At 41.9% G+C, this 21,965-nt stretch overlaps 1 protein-coding gene across 1 annotated transcript; it reads right to left on the bottom strand.

Annotated features, from left to right (window-relative positions):
• Positions 1–6,183: 6,183 nt before the first annotated feature.
• LOC103189613 (ribonuclease P and MRP subunit p25) lies at positions 6,184–21,605 on the bottom strand. The gene is made up of 4 exons (XM_007910064.2): positions 21,437–21,605; positions 20,068–20,606; positions 13,923–13,979; positions 6,184–6,276 (listed from the first exon to the last, which is right to left on the bottom strand). Exons 2-4 carry the CDS (start codon positions 20,563–20,565, stop codon positions 6,184–6,186), a joined length of 648 nt encoding a protein of 215 aa, XP_007908255.2. The 5' UTR covers positions 20,566–20,606; positions 21,437–21,605.
• Between the last annotated feature and the right edge of the window lie 360 nt (positions 21,606–21,965).

Here is a 21,965-nt window from a genome sequence, read left to right as displayed (position 1 = left end):
CAAAACTGCAAAGGAATTGCAAGAAAATCCCATTTGAAACTGAAATCGTCAAGGTCAGTTAATTTCTCAAGAATCTCAGAATGACGCCCCAAAACCTTTTCAAATGTTTTAGTTGTGGGAAGATTATTCCACATGCAAGTCACTGAACTTTACAGTAAATCCCATGAAGCGCTTTGAGACATTTGGACAATGTGATCAGGCTCAAAATCAATTGCAAAAATTATTGTTTATTGTTATAAAAGCAACAATTCTGTGATCTTCTGGTATCCGATTCCACTAGCAAAGACATGACTAATTAAATCAGAGAAGGCTTCTGGCTTCCCATCACACACAGAGCTGCCTCTCAGAGCCATTCCTTTGTACCTCTTCCTCCTACGCACATATGCACATCGAAACAGAACAAAAATCACAGGCCAACATATTCACAATGTGAAGCTGTTAAGCATACTGTACTTGGGAGAAAATTGTCTGCCTACACACTTATTATTTCTGAGTTTTTAAAACTAATTGCGGACTGTTATATAATCAATGTCATGTTAGGCAGTGATTGGCAAACAGTCAGATAAGGTGTGTGAATAAAATAATCTCTCAACAGGAATGAGTGCAACACAGGAATCTTTTCAATGCTGTTCCGTGGAAGTAGATGAATGGGGATTGTGGATGTGGCTACCTGGGCAATATGTGAACCCAACATTCTCCCGAGGCTAAGACGGTTGAATAGAAGGTTCAACAAGAAATAGCAACAATACATTATTATAAGCCCCCCATCAAATACCATAACTTTTAAACATTGCATTTTTCTTCTGCTTTCCTTATTAAACTGAAACACTATACGGTATTGCACAACATCCTCTCTATAATACCCCTTATACTTCTTTTCTATCACTCCCAAAGGCAATGTTAGGGATTGGCGATGCTGTTTTGAAACTACAACCAATATTTATTTGAAATATTAACATGGCAACATTCCTTTTTAATGGGTACTTTATAGGCTGCTGATAAAAGTGTAGAACAGTAATACACTATGTTCCAGTTGGCAGTTCTACAATTACTTAATGCATCATTTTATTCTCTACAAATGTGTCACTTGTTACAGAAAGAAACTCACTAATAGTCCAAAGTAAACCATAGTATTTAGAGGGTAACATGTCAGGATTCTGAGCTCATAGTCCAGGCTGACAATCCAGTCCAGTGGTGAGGGAGGCGCCGTCTTTTGAATGAGACATTAAACTGAGGTTCCATCTGCCTTTTCAGGTGAATGTTAAAGATCCCATGACACTATTCAAAAAGAGAAGGGAGTTTCTCCCGGTGTCCTGACCAACCAAACCCCTGATTAAACAGAAAGCTCCTTCATTTCATGGCTGCTTGTGAGACATTGCTGGGTGCAAATCGGTTGCCAAGTTCACAAAATTACACAGTCACTGCACTTTACAAAAACTTCTGTGAAGTGCTTTGAGTCATTTTGATGTGATAAGGTGTTATATTAAATGCAAGGATTATTATTTTCTTAGAGCGTATCCATTGGTTCAGAGGTGCGAATTTACTCACAATCAGTTGTCACCTTTACGTCTTTACTATAAATTGGGTAAATTCTAAATTCAGTGTTACAGAACAATAGAGCTCAGATCACTATTACTCTGGAGTGAGTGCTTTACGCATGTGATGGGACAGTCTTAGCACCAGAGGCATGCCAAGATCTGTTGGAATTCTAAAACTGCACAACAACGCATCAGGAGTCGTACCAGACTCAAGCCTTTCTTTTAGAGTTATTTGTGCTAACAGAAGTCAAAGCAGGACAAAAGTGGATGTTTCACAGCTGTCTCACACCAGCTGCAGTGCTAACATATCCACCTCAGCACAAACTGTATGTCCAATCCAGAGTTATCTTGTCAACATAAAGCAGTGTTGGCCTTTTAATGGTCAGAGTTCAGTTGCTGTGCATTGCTGGGAGTTGTGGAAGGGAGGAGGGTGTTAATCTTTGTCTATGACACATAGAGGCCGGTTGGTCAAATGTTTCCATGTATGAAGCCATGTGTGACGCCACACAGAAACCTTCCTAAGGTGCGATCCCTCACCACAAAGTGTGTTTGTTCATTTCAGTGCTAAACACATTGTCACAAACAGGAGGGAGTTTCTCTCAGTGTCCTGGTCAACAAGACCCAAATAAAATTGGCCATTCATTTTGTAGGCTGTTTGTGGGGTATTGCTGTTCACAGATTGGCTGCTGTGTTCACCTGCAAAATACACACCTTGCACTATATCTTGTGAAGTGCTTTGAGGAATCTTCCTGATGTGAAAAGCACTATATGAAATGTAAGGATTATTGTTATTATAAATGGGGCGTAAGAACTAATAGTTTGTGAAATAGAATCAGAAGAGGACAGATCCTTTCTCTCGCAGTGCTGTGCATTGCATTTTATGTTCGTCGCACTATAACCACAAAGTGACTGATACTGTGCAAGAGCCCAAGGTCAAATAGGATGGATTAGAGCCAGCTGCTGGTTCCAGTTCAGTTCATCTAACTGGAAATGGTAGCACACAAGGGCAGGGGCAAATATTGGAATGATTTATTAAGGTGACAGGATTCATTTGGCTGGCATAAGTAACAGTGATTTAAAATGCATAGAAGATCCGAACATAGAGGTAAATCTATTTGAAATATCGTTCATTCAAAGCGCAGTGTGGATCAGGGCAGCTGCTTTTCTGATTGTGCATTAAAGTTATGGTAATGTCTGCGCTCGTATGTCACAGGAGATCAGGATTAGCAGCAGATGTTTGGGCGTGTCTCTGACTCAATAATACATGAGATGTGATGTGGAACACCCTGCCAGGTGTGGTGGATGAGGCAGGAACCCATATTAGCTTTCATGGGAGAACTGGAATGACACTCAAAAAGGAGTACGTTTGTGGGACGCTCCTGTGCGCAAATTGGCTGTTGCGTTTGCCAGCAAATACGCACTCACTACAATTCACAGTAAGATGTGAAGCGCTTTGAGATGCCTCCACGATGTGATAAGTTGCTATATAAATGAATGGATAGAACGGACAAGGAGTTCCAGAGGGTTGGGGGCAGAGAAGCTATATCAAGCCCATTTACCTGAATACACTGAAATTTACCTGAATTAGTGAAAATGCTTAGTGTTTTTCGAATCGTTCAATAACTTCCAGATCTTAACAACGAAATCCAAAAAGGATCAACCGTTTGCATTCACGCATAGTTTGAAGCTCGCTTGTTATTGTCTGTTTTCCAGTTAGAATTCCTTAGAATCTGATCATTTCCAATGGGAAATTGAATGGAGTGCAGAACACAGCCTTACCCTCTTCTCTTTGTTATCTCCTGCCTTAGAATTCCCCTGGATATAATTGGTCATTCACTTCATGGCAGTGTGTTGGACACTACAATTTCTCTCACATAACATAGTCAATTTACTTTACAGTATATTCTGTGAAGTGTTTTGAGATGTCTAGAATATGTAACAAGGCGCTATATGAAATGCAAGGATTATTATTATTACAATAATAGGCGGCAGCATTCACCCTCTGCGCTTTAGAGAAAATCCTGCGAAATGCTTTGAAATTTCCAGTCCTACTGATGTGACAGGTGCTGTATCAAATGTAAAGATTATTATTACAGTGATGCAGTGAATTTAAATCATGGTCCAAAATGAGAGATTATCCCAAAATTTGGCATCTTGTTAGAGCCAACTACAAACTGAATTCAGCAAGGTTCAAGCTGTAGCTAATCATGGATTTATTTTCAAGAGTAAAACCAAATTCTGGTACTGAGGCAGATTTTCCCCTTTTTGCCGTACTTTGCTAAGGGAATAGGGGATAACGATTTCAACGATTCCGATTTAGCCAGGATTTCATTTAGATTCAAAGAGGCAGTTTGTTAATCCTGATCTCATAGGATAATTAAAATTCTGCCCTTGAACCCTGGAAAGTCATTGCACCTTTCACCACTCTCAAAACATGAGCCATTTATAGCAAGAGTGTGAATTGCATTGTTAATGTGCACAGGCAGTAATAGAAAAAGTCAATGCTTATTTGAGGACAGCACCTATTGACTAATTGTTAAACGTTAGCTGCCTGAGTGGACTCCTCGCTTGATCCTGTGTATGTTTCCACTCTTCCTCAATCAAAACAATGCTCGTGGGATCGTGCAACAAAAAAANTCACTCTCTAGACTTCAATACGTATCCGTGTTACCTGATTCAAATGCAGTGTGTGCTGCCTGGGTTCAGTTAATAAGTAGTTGGAAAAAAAGTATTGACCCCAATTAGTCCATCTTTCCTCTGCACTTTTTCTCTCTCTCCCTCCCTCCCATTGCAAGCCCAATTACATCATTCTCAACCCACACAGGAGAGAGAAAGATCTGGGAAGTATCAGAGAGAGTAAACCTTGGTTGTTATAGTAATCTTCCTCTCTCCACAGCAACCGAAGAAATTCATATTTCTCTTGAACCGACCGTTTGCGGGACGCTGCTGTGCGCAATTGGCTGCCGCGTTTCGCCCACAAAACCTACAGTCAATTCACTTTACAGTATATTCTGTGAAGCGCTTTGAGACGTCTCAAAGACATGATAAGGCGTTATATCAAATGCAAGGATTATTATTATTATTATATTTCTATTTGCTCTTTTTCTGTTTTTTTAGAGGAGTGTCCAAATCAAACTACGGAGTTCTACATAAGCACAGCACTGCACGTACGGAATTTCCCTGTCTCTGGAATGGAATCTGCACTTCCACGTTCCACAAAGGGAGGCATCTAATTACCTGCTTACCTCTTGCAAAATGTATTAGGTGCAGGTTGGCAAGAGTCAGGACTTTGGAACACCAGAGCGTGTGGGTTGAGGATACTGCTAATGATTAACCAGTTTGTTTAACCACTTCAGCACTTGAGCAAGCAACCTTCTGTTGTCAGTGCTACTGTAATTGGAGTCCTATAGCTCAGTGGTTAAAGCACTCGCCTCGCAAGCAAGAGACCTGGGTTTGATTCCCAGCAGGGCGAAATGTTGGAAAAGTTTCCTTACTCCACACATCTGTTTACCTAGTCGATTGGCAGACCGTTTTTCAGGGGTAATAATTCCTTAAAAAGATAATAATAATAAATTGGTCGCTTCAATCCATGACTGTTTGTGGGACGCTGTTGCTGCCGCGTTTCACCCACAAAATATACAGTCAATCCACTTTACAGTATATTCTGTGAAGCGCTTTGTGATGTCTCGAATACGTGACAAGGTGCTATATCAAATGCAAGGATTATTATTAGTTGTGATGAAGGCATTTCGGCAACAGCTTCAGATGAGACGCTAAACTGAGATCACATCCACCAGTTCAGGTGGAAGTTAAAGTTGCCTTGGCATTATTTCAAAAGAGAAGGGAGCTTCTCTTAGTGTCTAGGCTAACAATCCTCCAGGTAACATTGGTTATTCACATTCTGGCTGTTTATGGGCATGGCTGTGTACAAATTGGCTGCTGTGTTTATCTGTGAGTACACAGTCAGTCTATTTCAGAGTCATTACTGCAAAGTATTTTAATGTTAGTGTTATAGGCACTAAATCTAACAGAAGGATTATTATTCTCATAGCTGATTTGCTTGCCGATACTCAATGTCCAGCATCTCGAGGAGGAAAGTGAAGCTTGTGTTATTTTATAGCATGTTCAATGCACGAAATGCATTATGAATCATCATAAAAACCTTTACCCCATTAATGACCACTTCAGCAAGGAACCTGTGGGCTGCTGGTGTCAAGGATTTACACACAGTCATTGTGATAAGGGTTATAATCTCCTTATTATCTTGCCTACAAGGCAAGATAATAAATCTTATAGATATTACTTGGGCATGGAACTGCTACTTTCATGTTATCTCTCTCCCACATATTTTCTCTCCTCCCCTCTTTTTCTGTTTGATTTTATTTACCTTCGGTTGGTATTAAGGTTCCATGCCCAATACGGAGGGCAGAGAAAGCAGCTACTACTAAACATCAGTAGGGATGTTTAAAAGTGAGATTAATGGTGGAGGTATGAAGGAATGTGGTGTAAGAGCAGGTCATTGGCCTTAAAATATCTACCAAGATCTAAAAAGACTGGTGGAACAGGCTTACTAGGCTGAATGGCCCCCTTTCTCTTCCTGTTTTTCCTATGTTCCTTTGCGCACGCTCTGCTCGAGAATGAGCCTTCACAGTGAGGGTCTGAAGACTATTTGGCTCTGACAATCAAGCCCGAACCTGTCCTCACAAGGCGTGCGCTCACACATCTCCAGCAGGGCTATCTGCACGGGAAACAGATCTCATCGTCTCATCGAGGGTGGAGAGGAGGGAATACAACAAACAACAACAACAAATTACAGTATATGAGTAGTTCACAACATGACACATCCATGCGATTGCCAGGATGGTAGAAGGTAAACTGATAGACCTTGTGGGTTTTTTTGGCTAGTGTTTCCTATGTTCCTAAATTATAGAGGGCGTAGGTTACAACAACAACAACTTGATTTATATAGCGCCCTTCACGCAGGGTAGTGTCCCGGAGAGCTTGAGGGTTAGGGGAATGGGATGCGGGTGGGTGGGGGGGAGTTTATATGGAATACAAGCGCAGGCAAAGTTAGACTGAATGGCCTGTTTCCGTGGCCACATCAATCCGTGTAACCATGTAACTCGGGACTGATCCAACCGGCATGGCTGAGCTGTTCACTGAATAACCTCATCGTTCATCAGGGGAGCCCAGCACTGTTGTTTTCAATAGACCATGTGATGCCTTCTGCGCTTTCATATTTCTTTCAATATGAATGCTAATAAGAACCATTTAACCAAACTCCATCTGCATCCTGGGAGGAAAGCAATCTTCTCGGCAATGATTCCGCATTTAGAATTAAATTGGGGCATTTGTACCTTGTATCTCAAAGAGTGTACTTGAGTACAAATTCTGTTATAGCACAGCTCGGTCATCCTCTGCTTCTTGATTTTTAAGTGAGATGTGATTACATCACAGATATTACCATAAAGACTTCATTTCCTCTAGTGCCGAAATATTTCACTGTGTTATCAGTCATAAATATTTATTAGTTGCACGGATGACTTTTTTTTNCCAAAGCTCTGAGAAACGTCCATTATTCTAAAAAGGTCTGGGTTGGAAGCCTTATCGCAAGAGCAAGGGTTTTTCCAGTGTGTTTTGTGCAGTCCGCAGTACCAGTAACAATGCAGACATGTATTTACTGGACATTGATTGTCCTGAGTCATAGTAATAATCCCTCCAAACAAAAATGTGGTCATTCAATCCACGACTGCTTGTGGGACGCTGCTGTGTGTAATTGGCTGCTGTGTTTCACCACAAAATATACAGTCAATCCACTTTACAATATATTCTGTGAAGCGCTTTGAGATGTCTCAATAATGTGACAAGGCACTATAATGCAAAGAATATTATTATTTCTTTTAGCTGTTTCTAGTCAATATGTTTGGGTCCCTGTTTATCTTGATTCATTGAAGTCAAGATGTGGCAGACAGCAAACAAGGACTGTTATAAAAGGCGACAAGGAAAGGGAATTGAGATTGCAGTCGATAGCTCCAGTGTAGGAGCACCAAGTGCAGGCTTGATGGATAGGAATGACCTTCCTTCAGCCCTCTAATTCCATGAAATACCATTCAATAAAAGCAGATTCTACATGAAACAACTTGCGCTTATACACTGAACGACTTGCATGTAGGATGATGTGTCTTCAAGTGTTTCACAAAGGAAGGTTCTCCAGGTTTCTTGGCCAGCAATCCACCAAATAAAATAGGCTGTCTGTGTGACACTGTTGAGACATGCTATATCAAATACAAGGAATTTATTGATAATATCTGCACAAATTGATTTAGGCTCCACTGTGGATATGAAAATAGTGCAGATATCAGACCTTTATGTGTGTGTGTGTGTGTTTCCGACTCTCTTGCTCTCTCAGAGTTTTTGTGTCTCTGATCCTGTACTGACCTGTTCTGATCTACCCACCTCACATTGCTGATTCACAGTGCCACTTGGGTAAATTATATATGGAAAGATTTAAGGATAGGTGCAAATACTTACTCGACAGGACAAATGGTTTCTGTGCTACCAAGAGAAATGGCCCCAGTGCTTGTGGAGGGAAGCAGGCCAGCGTGGCACAGTGGAGATGTGAGTGTGTGCAGATTTTGCTTAATTACTTTCGGGGCTTAGGAATTGCCTTTCCTCCAGAGTAGACTGAGGTGCAGTCCAAGATAGCATTGGAGGGATGCAATCTAGGATAGAGTCTTTGCAGGGGGCAGTTTGACGAACTGAATGTTTTTTTCTGGTTCCTCCTTTCTCACATGACAGCTTGGTTGAGTCTGTTCACTCTCACCTCTAGATAAGAAAGTTACAGATTTACCCTTAGATTAAACTTGAGTTTGGACTCCATGCCATCACTCCATTGCATTACCAGGGAGCATTGGGTTGTTGGAGGTGCTATGTTTTGGATGAGACAATAAACTGAGATGCTGCTGCCTGTTCGTGCGCATGTTAAAAGTTCCTCGACACGATTGGAAACAAAAAGAGTTTTCCCCCCATTGTCCTTGCAAATAATCCTCCTCATAAATTGATCATTGATCATGGAGTCCTGTAGCTAAGTGGTTAGAGCACCCGCTTCGCAAGCGAGAGACCCGGGTTCGATTCCCGGCAGGGAGAAATGTTGTTAAGTTTCCTTACTCCACACACACTCCTCTGTTTACCTAGCAGTAAGTAGGAACCCGGTTGTTAGTCGATTGGCGGATCGCTTTCAGGGGGTAATAATTCCTTCCAAATAAATAATAATGAATTGGCCACTCAATCCACGACTGTTTGTGGGACACTGCTGTGCCCAATTGGCTGCCGCGTTCCGCCCACAAAGTCAATTCACTTTACATTATATTCTGCGAAGCGCTTGAGACATCTCGAAGACGTGATAAGGCGCTATATCAAATGGAAGGATTATTATTAATTTCATGGTTGATTGTGGGATATTGCTGTGCAGATAGTGGACACTATTTGCTACAAATACACAATTACTACACTTAACAGTGATTACCTATTAGGTGCTTCAAAGACACTGCAATGCCATAAGGGATTGCATCATCAAATATTATAGTATTGAACGTGAACACCAGCACGGACTGGTACAGCAATGTGGAGAAACCATTTCCAATTATAGAACTGTAATTAAAACTTCAAATAATAAAGTGCTTTCAAGTCCGATTTTGCCTACTGCCATTCCATCCAAGCAAGCTAATTTCAAAATGTAAATGATTCAACTTCCTTTTCAAGTCCCTCCCGGGGAGGAAATAAAAGGACCTTATAATCTGGGTTTACCACGAGGCAAAGTCATTGAGGTGGCGATAGGGACAGCAGCAACCGTTGGGAATTGCGTACGTTGGAGTGAATTTGAAAGGATGTTGTGACTGTGAAGCGGTTTATGATTTGCGGTCTGCGGCCAAACAGATTAAATTTGTGCAGGAGAAAGGAAGCCATCATGTACCGAATGGGGGAGTTGCTTTCGGTTCCCAGCCATTCACCATTCCGAGCGTCTTACCTTCCTTCCTTATCTCCTGGCGTCCCAGAACAGCTGAGATTACCTCATTTCTTTGCATTACACTTATCTTAGCATTCCATAATCGAATACTAATTCCCTATTCCCTGTCCAATTTTGTGCTTGTCTCACTTCCCTTCCCCCAACCAGATTCCAGCACCTCACAGCATCGTCTCAGTACATGTAACTAAATGTACACGGCTGTTTGTGGGACGCTGCTGCGTGCAATTGGCTGCTGCATTTCGCCCACAAAATTTACAGTCAATTCACTTTGCAGTACATTCTGTGAAGCGCTTTGAGATACCTTCAACAGTGGAGCCATTAGGAGCTGGTCCTGTGTGTAACGTTGGCACTCAGCTTCCTTAATGGTCACAATGTGCTTACTTCTTATAAATCAAACAACTAAAAATGATTTGAACTAATGGTTATTCATAATAATAAAAAAAAGATTAGGTGTATACAAACTTAGTCCATTCCCTCCTTTGAATGGTAGATTCTAAGCGGTGAATCACAACAGTAATTTATAATTTCCTGTTCCTGCATATGTTGATGAGTGCAATTATCACATGCTAATTTGTTTAATTTTTTTTTGCAAATGATATGCAATAGCAATATGAGATCATCCACTTGGTCCTCCTGTGTTCTAATGCTAATACTTTAATGGCAAGATTATCCAATCAAGAAGAGCAAACAATTAATGGATGAAAATGTATTACTATTTCTGTATAGCATTGGTAAATATAATACTCCAAGTTTAAATATCGCAGGTACTTTGGAATGTCCTCCTGATGTGTACAATATACTCTATGAAGCACTTTGAGACGTCTTATCAAATGGAAGTATTATTATTATTATTATAATATTATAAATTTGTATTGTTCTGTAACACTGCCAGGATTGGCAGATATAATATTGCTAACCAGAATGCCACCATATATTGAATATGAATAGATCTCGGCAAAATGCATAAACACTCCATATTTACGCGATTCACAATGATGCTGAACAGCAAAGGCTTTTGGACTGTTGAGTACCAGCAATAAGGCAATTCATGGTCTGAACACGACCCATTACTCAGAAATCTCATGTGTACCTGATCAGGATGTGTATCTAGATATCCTGCTTCCCAAAATTCCAAGTCACTAGGTAGAAAAGCACACATCAGCATGTGTGAAAATGCCTTGTGATAAGTTGTACCCTAACCATTTCAGGTTCGGAAGATAGTTGCTTCTTAAGTGTTTGCCCAATGCACTTTTTAACACATTGAGAAACACTTGTGCTTATAATCGAATTTGGGGCTAATCACTGTTGAAAGACAGACTGCATACTGCATTTTTTTTTAGAAAAATCAGATTAAGATTTCAAGTTGCAATTGTGAATGTTCGAAAATGCACTTGCCATTAACTCCGCCTTGAAAGCGTTATGCCCTCTATGGACAGTTCCTTTTGTACGGAAACCCTTTATTGCCGGATTTACACTGCACCTTAAACATTTATAAGCTGCGAATTAACATATTCTAGACACCTACTGTATTGCGAAGTACTGTATCACGCTGGAATGGAAATATACAAATTGATACAATTAGAATCATTTAAAAACGGAATTAATCTGCATATAATCACACTGCACAGAAACGTGATGATCTCTAAAGAGCAAAAGACGTAGTAACAAAAATCTTTAGTATGGATGAGAAATACTTTTAAGGTCTGCAGTGAAATTAAGACCGGTTTCGGAGACCTGTCTGCACGGACCATTTAAGAATTTGAAATGATCAATTTAGGCTTTGTCCAGCAGACTTCTTCCACGGGTGCATTGGTGAGATTTTTTTTATATCGCTACTCGCTAGCATATGACAGCTGATTTGATCTAATAATATAAGGTGACAGGCAGTCACACGGTACTATGTGTGTCAGATATGTGTGACCCTAATGCTGTCTCATTAGTTTCTAAGGCTTGGATTTGTGGACAATGTAACAACGAGGTGGAGGGGAATGGGCAAGAGAAAATACGGATGTGTTTTGTTATCCACACTGTTTGCAGTCATAAACCCTTTCATATGACACATACCAACTGAAAGCACCTAAATATTCTCAAACATATATAAAGGACATAAACGTTACCCATCTTCAATACGTGTCAGCCCGGTTCAATTGGTAGCATTCTCGCCTCTGAGTCAGAAGGTTGTGGGTTCAATCCGGCTTTGCGACCCGTCTAGGCTGACACTCCAGTGTGGTGGTGGGGTTGTGCTGCATTGTTGAAGGTGTCATCTTTCAAAATAAGACGCAAACCAAAGTCCCATCTGCATGTTCAGGTGGATGTTAAAGATTCTGTGGCGCTACCCAAAAAGAGAAGAAAGCTTCTCCCGGTGTCTCGGCCAACAATCCCTCGAATAAAATTGGTCATTCAATTCATGGCTGTTTGTGGGAAATTGCTGTGCGCAAATGGACTGCCACATTTTCCTATAAAATACACAGTCATAACACTTTAAACTATATCTTGTGAAGCGCTTTGAGATTGTTTCCTGACATGAAAGACACTATACCAAATACAAGAAATATTATTATTATATTTTGGTTGACTGAATAGAATACAGGCTGTAAAAAAACCTGCAGTCTCGTTTTACCTTTGACCAATTATTTTGATAAAGTGTCAGATTCAGCTTTTACACAAAATATTTCCTGATTCAAACATCCTCAGAGCAAAAACAAGTAATGTTGTTCAACTGTCCTATATTTGTGTCACACTGCTGTGCGCAAATTGGCTGCCATGTTCGTCTACAAAATACACAGTCACTACACTTCATAGTAAATTCTATAAATCTCCCCTACTTGAACATCTGTATCAAATGCAAGAATTCTTATTATGTAACAGTAAAGCAGGTGAAGTGTCTTCTAAATCGGCAATAGTGATTTTTTCTTGCTTAAGTGCGGCATTAATTCAGTTGAATCAGATTATTGTTTTTCTAAAGGTAGAATAGGGGCTGACCTATCCAGTGATTTCTCCGAAGGTAGCCTGTGCAATGAAAACACACAGAGATCCCTTCAAGCTGTGAAGTGTATTGCAGAGTATTTTCTAGGAGTAAAACCATGGTTATAAATTATACAGAACACTTGCAGAGTGCCAAAATAGTCTTTGATTTATTGCAAAGTTTGAAAATCTAATTTTCTAACTAGTTTCGAGGAATTATACAATTATACCTGTTCTAGTCACCAATTTGGTTCATTGAAATAAATGGCATCTCATCTGATTTGTTTAGCTCATCTGCTGCAATGGCCGAGCAATAACTTATACTGTACTTCCATAAAGCAATCACTGCAGGATCCAGCCTTCAGGTGCAGCTTAAACATTTAATACATTTAACAATGCATTCACCAGCTGTCTGCAGTAAACCAGAGCCAGCTGATCCAAGGCTGGTTGGAACGTATGGGCAAGCAATTTATGTGGTGGGAAAATATTGTCAATTACTTTGAAAGCTCTTTGAAACAAACCATTTCAATTGTAGGACTGAACCTGTGATAACTGAGATTTGCCCACCGTATCCTAGTAACCCAGCTATAAAATTTTACAATGATAACCCTTGCATTTGATACAGCACCTTTCATGTAAGGAAGATATCTCAAAGCGATTTACTGTAAAGTGTAGTGAATGTGTACTCTTCAACCAGTTTACAAAAAAAAACACTATTTCCAGCATTTCTGTGTTTCCCATTTTATTCCAGGAATAATTTGATAATAATAACAATAATAATCCTTGCAGTTGATACAGCGCCTGATCCCGTCATTGAGACATCCCAAAGAGCTTTACAGAACGCACAGCAAAATGGATTGACTGTGTATTTTGTCCGTGAAATGCAGCAGCCAATTGCGCACAGCAGCGTTCCACAACTACTCATGGATTGAGTCAAGTGCCGGAATATTGGGATAGAGAGCTAGGTGGGGAGGGGGCAACTGGGGGTAATAATAATCCCGCCAAAAAACAAAACAATAATAAATTGGTCATTTTCAATCCATGACTGTCTGTGGAACATTGCTGTGCGCAATTGGCTGCCGCGTTCGCCCACAAATATACAGTCAATTCACTTTACAGTATATTCTGTGAAGTGCTTTGGGACGTCCTCCCGACGTGAAAAGCGCTATATCAAATGCAAGGATTACTATTATTATTATTAGGTGGGGAGGGGACAACTGGGGGTAGAGGGAGGGGAGAATATGGAACGCCTCTTAAGGTGGATCTGAGAGGCAAGGAGGCCACATCTCATGTAAAAAAGACACAAAGGTGAAAACAAGCATTGCAGTTTCACACAGGGGATGAGAGCAATCGCTTAACCTTCTTTGTTCTACACAAAGAGCTTTGAATGTTACCATCTGGTGCTGGTGTAACATCTGCTGCAACCCAACGAATCCTCTCATTATTGCCGACTGCAAACAATTAGTCATTTTCAAAAAGAGTTGATCCATAAAACAAATCTGTATTTTTTTTGCAACTACATTAAGTGCAGCTTTGTCTTTATCTTGTCGGGTTACAATGGAAGTGTGTAGGAAGTGAGTAGGAGGTGATTCGGAATGCCCCGTTGAATAATAATAATAATAATCCCTGCATTCGATATAGCGCCTTATCACGTCTTCGAGACGTCTTAAAGCGCTTCACAGAATATACTGTAAAGTGAATTAACTGTATACTTTGTGGGTGAAATGCAGCAGCCAATTGCGCACAGCAGTGTCCCACAATCAGTCGTGGATTGAGTGACCAAATTATTATCATTAATAATAATCATTTATTATTATTTTTTAAAGGGATTATTACCCCCGGAAAAAGCGATCCGCCCATCGACTAACAACCGGATTTCTACTTACTGCAAGGTAAACGGGCTTGTGGAGTAAGGAAACTTGCCTAAGGTTTCACCCTGCCCGGGAATCGAACCCAGGTCCTCTCGCTTGCGAAGCGAGTGCTCTATCCAATACATTACAGGACTCCAAAGTCTCATGTGTATTTCCCATTTTATCACACGCTTTATGATCTACTCTGAGTCAGTTCAGCACAGCAATGAGCAATGCTCATGATTCCGTAACATTCACTGCTAGAGCACATGACCATCATTACGTTATGACCTTGTACAAAAAGTGCTAATGCAGTTTTTTAAAGAATGAAACGTATATCAGCATTTCTGCGCCAGTAAGGAACCACTGTATTTTTATTTTGCAAAAGGCTAGCGAAGACCATTTTAATAGGAGTGGTTAATTGGTGTGATCTGAAATGCTTTTTATTTTTCCATTTGATATTGACAGAACAGAAGGTGAATGTGCAAGGGAGCACACAAGGAATACATTAAAATAGCTCTCAGCCAGTAAGTAATAATAATAATAAAAATAATCCTTGCATTTGACATTATCACATCATGAGACGTCTCACAGTGCTTCACAGAATATAATGTAAAGTGTATTTTGTGGGCAAAATAAAGCTTGATACAGCTGAATCCCAATTTTGATGACCTTTCCAGCTGCATTAGTGTGACTCTTGCCTCTGCGTTAAACAGATTAGCCAGTGACTATTTTATCCTGTGGACTCGTATCACCAGGGGCCAATTGATTGGAAACTTCCCAAATTAATTAGACTCGTTTAGCTAGCAAGACTTTCAAGGGGATCTCAAGTTCTTTTGAGTCCAAGTCCCAATGGTGAAATCAGTCAAGTGATTCTGGAAGTTATGGAACGTATTCCCTTCCTTGTTCCCACATTCAGAACATGTGGCAGGGCCAAGCCAGGGGAATAATGCCTTTGTTTGGAATTGAGAAAATATTACACTTGGAAAATAAACAGACTTTTGAAACTGAAATACAAATGACCGAGTTAGATGGCTTTTCGAATGATACATTCAGGAAGGCCTGGGCGAGGGAGCATTTTTGTTCTTGAATGAAAGAGCAGCGAGGTTTTAATGTCTAGTGATTGCAGTGGACTGTGAGAGAACCTGAGGCACACTTCACAGTCGATATCGCAGTCACTGCCTTTTGTAAAATGAACTTTACAGTGGTGTCATAATGCAGTGGCATGCTCATGAATGTCGGGTGTTTAAATTCAATTTCAAGCAATTTAATTACAGGCATTGGGAAGTTGGGTTAAATTTTAACCCCAAGGCGATAAACCAGGTGGGGGGAAAAAAAGGTAATATTTCAAAAGGCCATTTGAAAGCAGATGATGGATTCTAATACTTTCAATTGATGCAGTTTGCTTGCTCCTTGTTTGCCAATAAGAATCACAACCATACGAACACATTTCATCCCTATTGTGCTGCCAAACCCATATTTGACTAAACGGTTCAAGCCTTCAATTTAATATGCAGACTCATGATTACCTATGTGGGTATCAATTAATAAACACAATGGATTAGAACCTTATTACATGTCAAACTGAACCGTGTGTACAGAAGCATATTTGCGCTTTAAAAGTTACTGTGTTGTATTGTGGTCAGTAATGATAATAATAATAATAACAATAATAATAATCCTGACATTTGATATAGTGTTACACTTTGGAAGGACATCTCAAAGCTCTTCACAGGATGAACTGCCAAGTTTAGTGACTGTATTTTCACATCTTACCGAGCTTAAGATCCTTGTCCTCACTTTTAAAGCCTCCATGGTCTTACTCCTCCCTACCTCTGCAACCTTACCAATCTGCCTACTCCATGTCCCCCACCCTGCCCACCCCACCATTGGTGGTGAGGCCTTCAGCCTTTCTGCGGGAATCCCTGTTGAATTGCATCCCTCTCCCTTACCTCCATCAAGTCCAGTCTCAAGACCTCCCCCTTGACGATGCATTCGGTCATCCTCCCACTCCCACCCCCTTTGCCATCCACCTCTCCATTTCACCCCCCAGCTCGGGTGCAAACCCTTGACTGTCCAGCTCCTTGCGACATCCTCCTGACATGAAAGTCAACCATCAACAATGCGTTTGCAAACACCAGGAAAGTTTACACTGGTTCCCAATCCCCCATGTTCTGGTTCATCTTAAAAGAAAGACATTGTGTTAATCTGGAAAGCGAGTTTTGGAGAGTCTCAATTGCTTCACAAACTGCATTAAAAAAACTAGCATTTGATATAGTGCCAGATTAGTCAACAAACCTCAAAGTGCTTCATACAATGAATTGCTTTGTAATGATTGTTGTTATGTAAGCAAAGGTAGCACCTCATCTGTGCCAGCAATTTCCCAAAGAGAAACTGAGTCATCTGTGAATTTAAATAAGGGGGATTATTGGGCAGAAGATCAGGAGAACGTCTGACTCTTTGAAACAGTACCGTGGGATCTGTAATGTCCATCTCAACCAAAAGTACATGTAAAAGACACCTCAGTTTAAAATCTCATTCAAAGTGTTTAAACTTCTCCTTTGGTGTACTTTCTAAATGGGTGTGCAGTCAAAGAAAGCATAAGCCCTTCTGTTTATGAACACCATAACAGAATAAATTCAAACTAAAGGATCGCTTTCCGGGGGTAATAATCCCTCCGAAAGAAAAATGATTTGGTTACTCAGTCCGCGATTGTATGTGGGACACTGCTGTGTGCAATTGGCTGCAGTGTTGTGCCCACAAAATACCAGGTCACTCCACTTTATGGTATATTCTGTGAAGCATTTTGCGAGGCTTGACAACTTGATAAGGCTCTGTATCAAATGCAAGGATTATTATTATTATTATTACCATCGGTAGCTATGAACAAGATGAGTGTATCCATTACATTAGTCTACATGGCTCGATAACAGCATTATAACATTACAGAAAAAACAAAGTAAAACATAAATTATATATTTTTAAAAATCAGGTAAGGCATTTTTTGTTGATTTCTTTCATATTTTCTAAAGAAAGTTTATTTTTGTTGAAAAATATGTGCATCAGAATAAAAGAAATGCAATTGAGAAAAAATGATTCACTTCTTAAAAAAAAACTTGCCTGTGGTGAGCGATGCACAGGTTTGATGTCAGATTTACAGAAAGCTGTTGCTATATCTTTAGCCAACAAAAACACAGTCACTTTACAATATATTCTGCGAAGAGCTTTGTACTATCTCAACTACATGAAAAGGTGCTATGTCAAAAGATTATTATTATTATTATTACCTTATAATGTGCTCCATTGACAGGCAAAAGCTATGTCCTGAGTACAGTAGGTTAAATCCCTTGAATGCTTCTATTTGTGAATAAAGTCCTTTTCTGCTTCATTGATTCTACAGAATCTTATATCGTTATATGTGGCCGTACGCAGCTAAATTGCAGTGCTCTGCCACGGTCAAAGCAAGGTTGTGTCAAACAGCCCCACCTTTGCAGGCATGGTGGTGGGGGGGGCAAAAGTTTACTTTTTCCATAAACGTAGACAAATAGCAAAGAATTTCACATGTGGATGCATTTGCACATTGCTTACGCTGATCGTTATAGAAGTACGTCTTGTGAGCTTGTGCAATGTACAAAAATGCATATTAGTACAATGAAAATAGCATTTGCAACATGTAGAGCAGATCGACTGTGTGAGCAAGCAACATTATTTGTATGTACATACATACACAGACCCATTAATCTACATAAGGGCACTGAGCAGTTCGACAATGATGATTTAACAGAAATAAATGAACAAGGAGGAACATTGAATGGCCAGTTCATTTGCAGGCTAATGTTTAAGTGAAAGAGTTAACCACTGGTAAACCGCTGGACTAAGATTTTGAATACAGTATTTAACATTCAAGAGGTTTTTTTTTAAAGTTTATTTTGTGTTTCAGGCCAACTGTGCTGAATAGTTACGAGTGACTCCCCCACTCACTCTCCCCAAGTCTGTGCAATATACAACACTGCTGGTCATTTAAAAACATTTCATAGCAATTTCATAATTCAAGAAAATTTGGTCACTCAATCCACGACTGTTTGTGGGGCACTGCTGTGCGCAATTGGCTGCCGCATTCTGCCCACAAAATACCCAGTCAATTCACTTCACGATATATTCTGTGAAGCGCTTTGAGACGTCTCAATGACTAGATATGGTGCGATACAAATGCAAGGATTATTATTATTATTAATTTGAGGGAAAATTTCAAGTCGTGCTTAAAGCTGTGTGACTAGATTTCCTTTCCATTAACTGGATTTACAGACAAAGTGGCAGAGACTGCAAATACAACAGCGCACTTTACTGCGCACAAGCAGATATCTTTCGAATGATTTGCTTTTAAACAAAAGCTTTCCCGCTTGTTACGAGGCACAGGGTTACAGCCTTAAGGATTGGGTGGAAAATGTCAAGATCCAATCCCCAAAATAACGCACCGCTCGCCAGTTTCACAGCGAGAGTGAAATCAACGAACTTCCACGGTTTCCAATGAAAGAAAGAAAAAAAAATCTGGCAAAGAGATCACGAGGAGAAATCTCGGATTACCGACGTGTTGTGTATTTGACCACAGATATAAATTTAAAATGTGTGTGTGTATATATATATATACCCCACATTTTTTTAAAAAAACCTGCACTATCTTACATAGAGTCGTGGTGGTATTCATTTGCAAGCGGTCACTCAATCCACGACTGTTTGTGGGACACTGAATTGACCGCCCCGTTTCGCCCACAAAATACAGTCAATCCAATACATTGCAATACATTGTGTGAAGCGCTTTGAGACGTCTCGACGACGTGGTAAGGCACAGTATCAAATACAAGGATTATTAATTATAATAGTAATAACCTTATGGAAAGTGTAAGTTGAGAGAGGTTCCTGTACCGCTGCTGCTTGCGTGACTGATTCCCATCAATGTCACTGCAAAAAGATGCACAGGAAACAAAAAAAAAAACAGTGCTTACCCTCTCCTACTGGTGATGCATTTAATCCTCTCCTTTACAGAGCTTGTGTCCCGGGCCAAACCACACCAAAAGCATCTAACTTTGATTTAATTTAATCTTCTTCCCTCGAAACCTCCAGGGCAAGGTCCCTCCAAGATCCTATGTAACCTGCTGGTGTCAAGTCAGTGATGCAAAGTTAAGGTAGTAGTTTAAAGAGCCAGTAATTTGCCTGGGGGGGGGTGGGGGGGGGGGGGTGAAAGGGGGTGGGAGCAATAATATTAAATATTAAATCCATCTCCCCCTTTTCCTTCCCTGCTCCCCAAAACCAACCCCAACCCAACCCCAACAGCATAAAACTTTCCCCACATAACACACAGTGCAGAGTGATGGTTCTCGATTTGCATTTTAATGGTTATTATAAACTGCTCTAGAAATTTGGATAGTCTGAGTATATAACATATATATATATAATATGTGTGTGTGTGTGTGTGTATATATGATGTGCTTACAACCAGTTAGTGCTGGTAGTCCAATAAATAGGCGAAGCTGAGAGGGTTAACCTGAGTCTCCTCTCTGGTGACTTTCCTGACCACGTCGGTGTCCCCACCACACGCCAGAGATCGCTTGACTCCCCGGGGAGAGGGGCTGCCCTCCCCCTCCCCCTCCCGGTCCCGCACCCCCTCCCCATCCCCCTCCCCCTCCCGGACCCCCTCGGTCCCTGTCCACAGCCCGTCCCTGGTCTCTGGGGACTGGTACCCGGCGGCGGTGATGTCCGGGGGGTCCTTGGACAGGAGGATGCAGATGGACGGCACGTTCTTGAGCAGAGTCAGGTTGTGTGCGCTCGGCTCGGGCTCCCTCCGCTCCCACACCTCCTGCACGCTCTTGTAGCGCAGTTTGGTGATCTGGTGGAGCCCCGAGACTCTCCTCTTCATGATCTCCACGCAGGTGATGGTCTTGGTCACGGCTCTGCCCGAGCCGCTGAACACGATCTGCCTGGTGTCCTCCGTCTCCATCCTGCCCATGGCGAAGCCCATCAGGTTCCTGATCTTGCTGCCCTCCTTCACCTTCATCTCCACGATGTCCGGGGGTAAGTTCTCGAAGGGCAGAGGGCTCTGCTCCTCCGTCTTGCGCACTTTCCTGTAGTTGTCCATGTCCCCAGCCCTCGCCGAGCCCTGCAGGGCGATGGCTGGTCCTCCCAACGCCATCCCCCGCTTACACGCGACGCGCTGCCATCCTGGTCAAGTCGCTGTGGTTGTTGTTGTTGTTGTTGTTGAGGTGGGGGGGAGGTGGGGAGGTGAGGGGGGAAATGCAAAGTTTCAGAACTTTTTCTTGCCCCCCTCCCCTCCCCCTCCCACACTTCTTCTCCTCCTCCTCCTCCTGTCCTTCTCTCTCTCTCTCCTCTCTCTCTCTCTCTCAGTTGGCCAGGGCAGGGCTGGCAGGGCAGGGCAGGGCTGGCAGGGCAGGGCAGGGCTGGCAGGGCAGGGCTGGCAGGGCAGGGCAGGGCTGGCAGGGCAGGGCTGGCAGGGCAGGGCAGGGCAGGGCTGGCAGGGCAGGGCAGGGCTGGCAGGGCAGGGCTGGCAGGGCTGGCAGGGCAGGGCTGGGGCTTGTGTTAGCAGCACAGATGATGCCCTGGGATTGGGAACCCCTCTTGTGTTAACGGGCAGTTATCTCAGCTGGTGACTAGGGAACTGCATTGAGCCCACACACACACACACACTTCCAGGGGAGAATCAATCTATCTATCTATCTGTCTGTCTATCTGTCTATCTGTCTGTCTATCTGTCTGTCTGTCTGTCTCATATATATATAAAGAAAACTCCCCTAAACTATGGACAGCTAATTCCAACCCTCACTGAATCTCTCTCTGTGTCTGTCCTCTTGCTCTGTGCACCTCTCCCTATCTCTCTCCTCTGTCTCTCTGTCTGCCCACTTGCTCTCTGCACCTCCCTCTCTCTGTCTATCTGTCTATCTCTCTCTCTCTGGCTGCATCTCTCTCCCCCTCTCTCTCTCTCTCTCTATAGCCCTGGCATCTGCCCGGGACCCTGTGCTGTCGACAGCCTCTCTGCACAAACCCACCACTGCTCTGTGTCTGCGACGTTAAGCAAGTCTGCTATTAGCATCATTCTTCACCACTGCCTCTGATCCTCCCCCCTTGTTAAAGACAGAGAGGAGTCCTCTAGCTCTGCACACACCCCCTTCCCTTACCCACTACCCCAGCCCAGCCCCTCCTCAATCCCTTTTTTTGTGTTGAGGGGGGGGGGGGATTGCTCTCAAGGTTTAAGCTTGCAATGGTTACTTTCTCTCTTGGGGCTAAAACAGTGGATGTGCTCAGCAGCCTTGTATTGCTCTCTCTCTCTCTCTCTTACACAAGCTGTGATTCACTGCGAGGGCTGTCCACCACTTAACCCCTTCAACACCGAGCTCCTCTCTTCCCCCTCCCCCACCCCACCACACCTTTATATCCCACCCTTCCAGGCAATAATAATTAATAATATTGATGATCGTTCCATTTTGATACAGCGCCTTAACATGTTGTTGAGACGTCTCAAAGCGCTTCACGGAACGGATTGTCAAGTGGATTGACCGTGTGTTTTTTTTTTGGGTG

This window comes from Callorhinchus milii, unplaced genomic scaffold, assembly GCF_018977255.1.
Source record: "Callorhinchus milii isolate IMCB2004 unplaced genomic scaffold, IMCB_Cmil_1.0 Scaffold22, whole genome shotgun sequence".
Classification (NCBI taxonomy): Eukaryota; Metazoa; Chordata; class Chondrichthyes; order Chimaeriformes; family Callorhinchidae; genus Callorhinchus; species Callorhinchus milii.
This window is presented reverse-complemented; position numbering and strand designations above follow the sequence as displayed.

Bases quoted from the DNA above. Each gene is read 5' to 3' on its own strand.
- LOC103189613 (XM_007910064.2), bottom strand. From the start codon at position 20,565: ATGGCGTTGGGAGGACCAGCCATCGCCCTGCAGGGCTCGGCGAGGGCT. The intron at 13,980-20,067 runs GTCCGGGAGGGG...AATTGTTTGCAG, and splicing joins TGTGGACAGGGACCGAGGGG to TCGGCAATAATGAGAGGATT. The intron at 6,277-13,922 runs GTAACATTCAAA...TTTCCCGTGCAG, and splicing joins TGTTACACCAGCACCAGATG to ATAGCCCTGCTGGAGATGTG.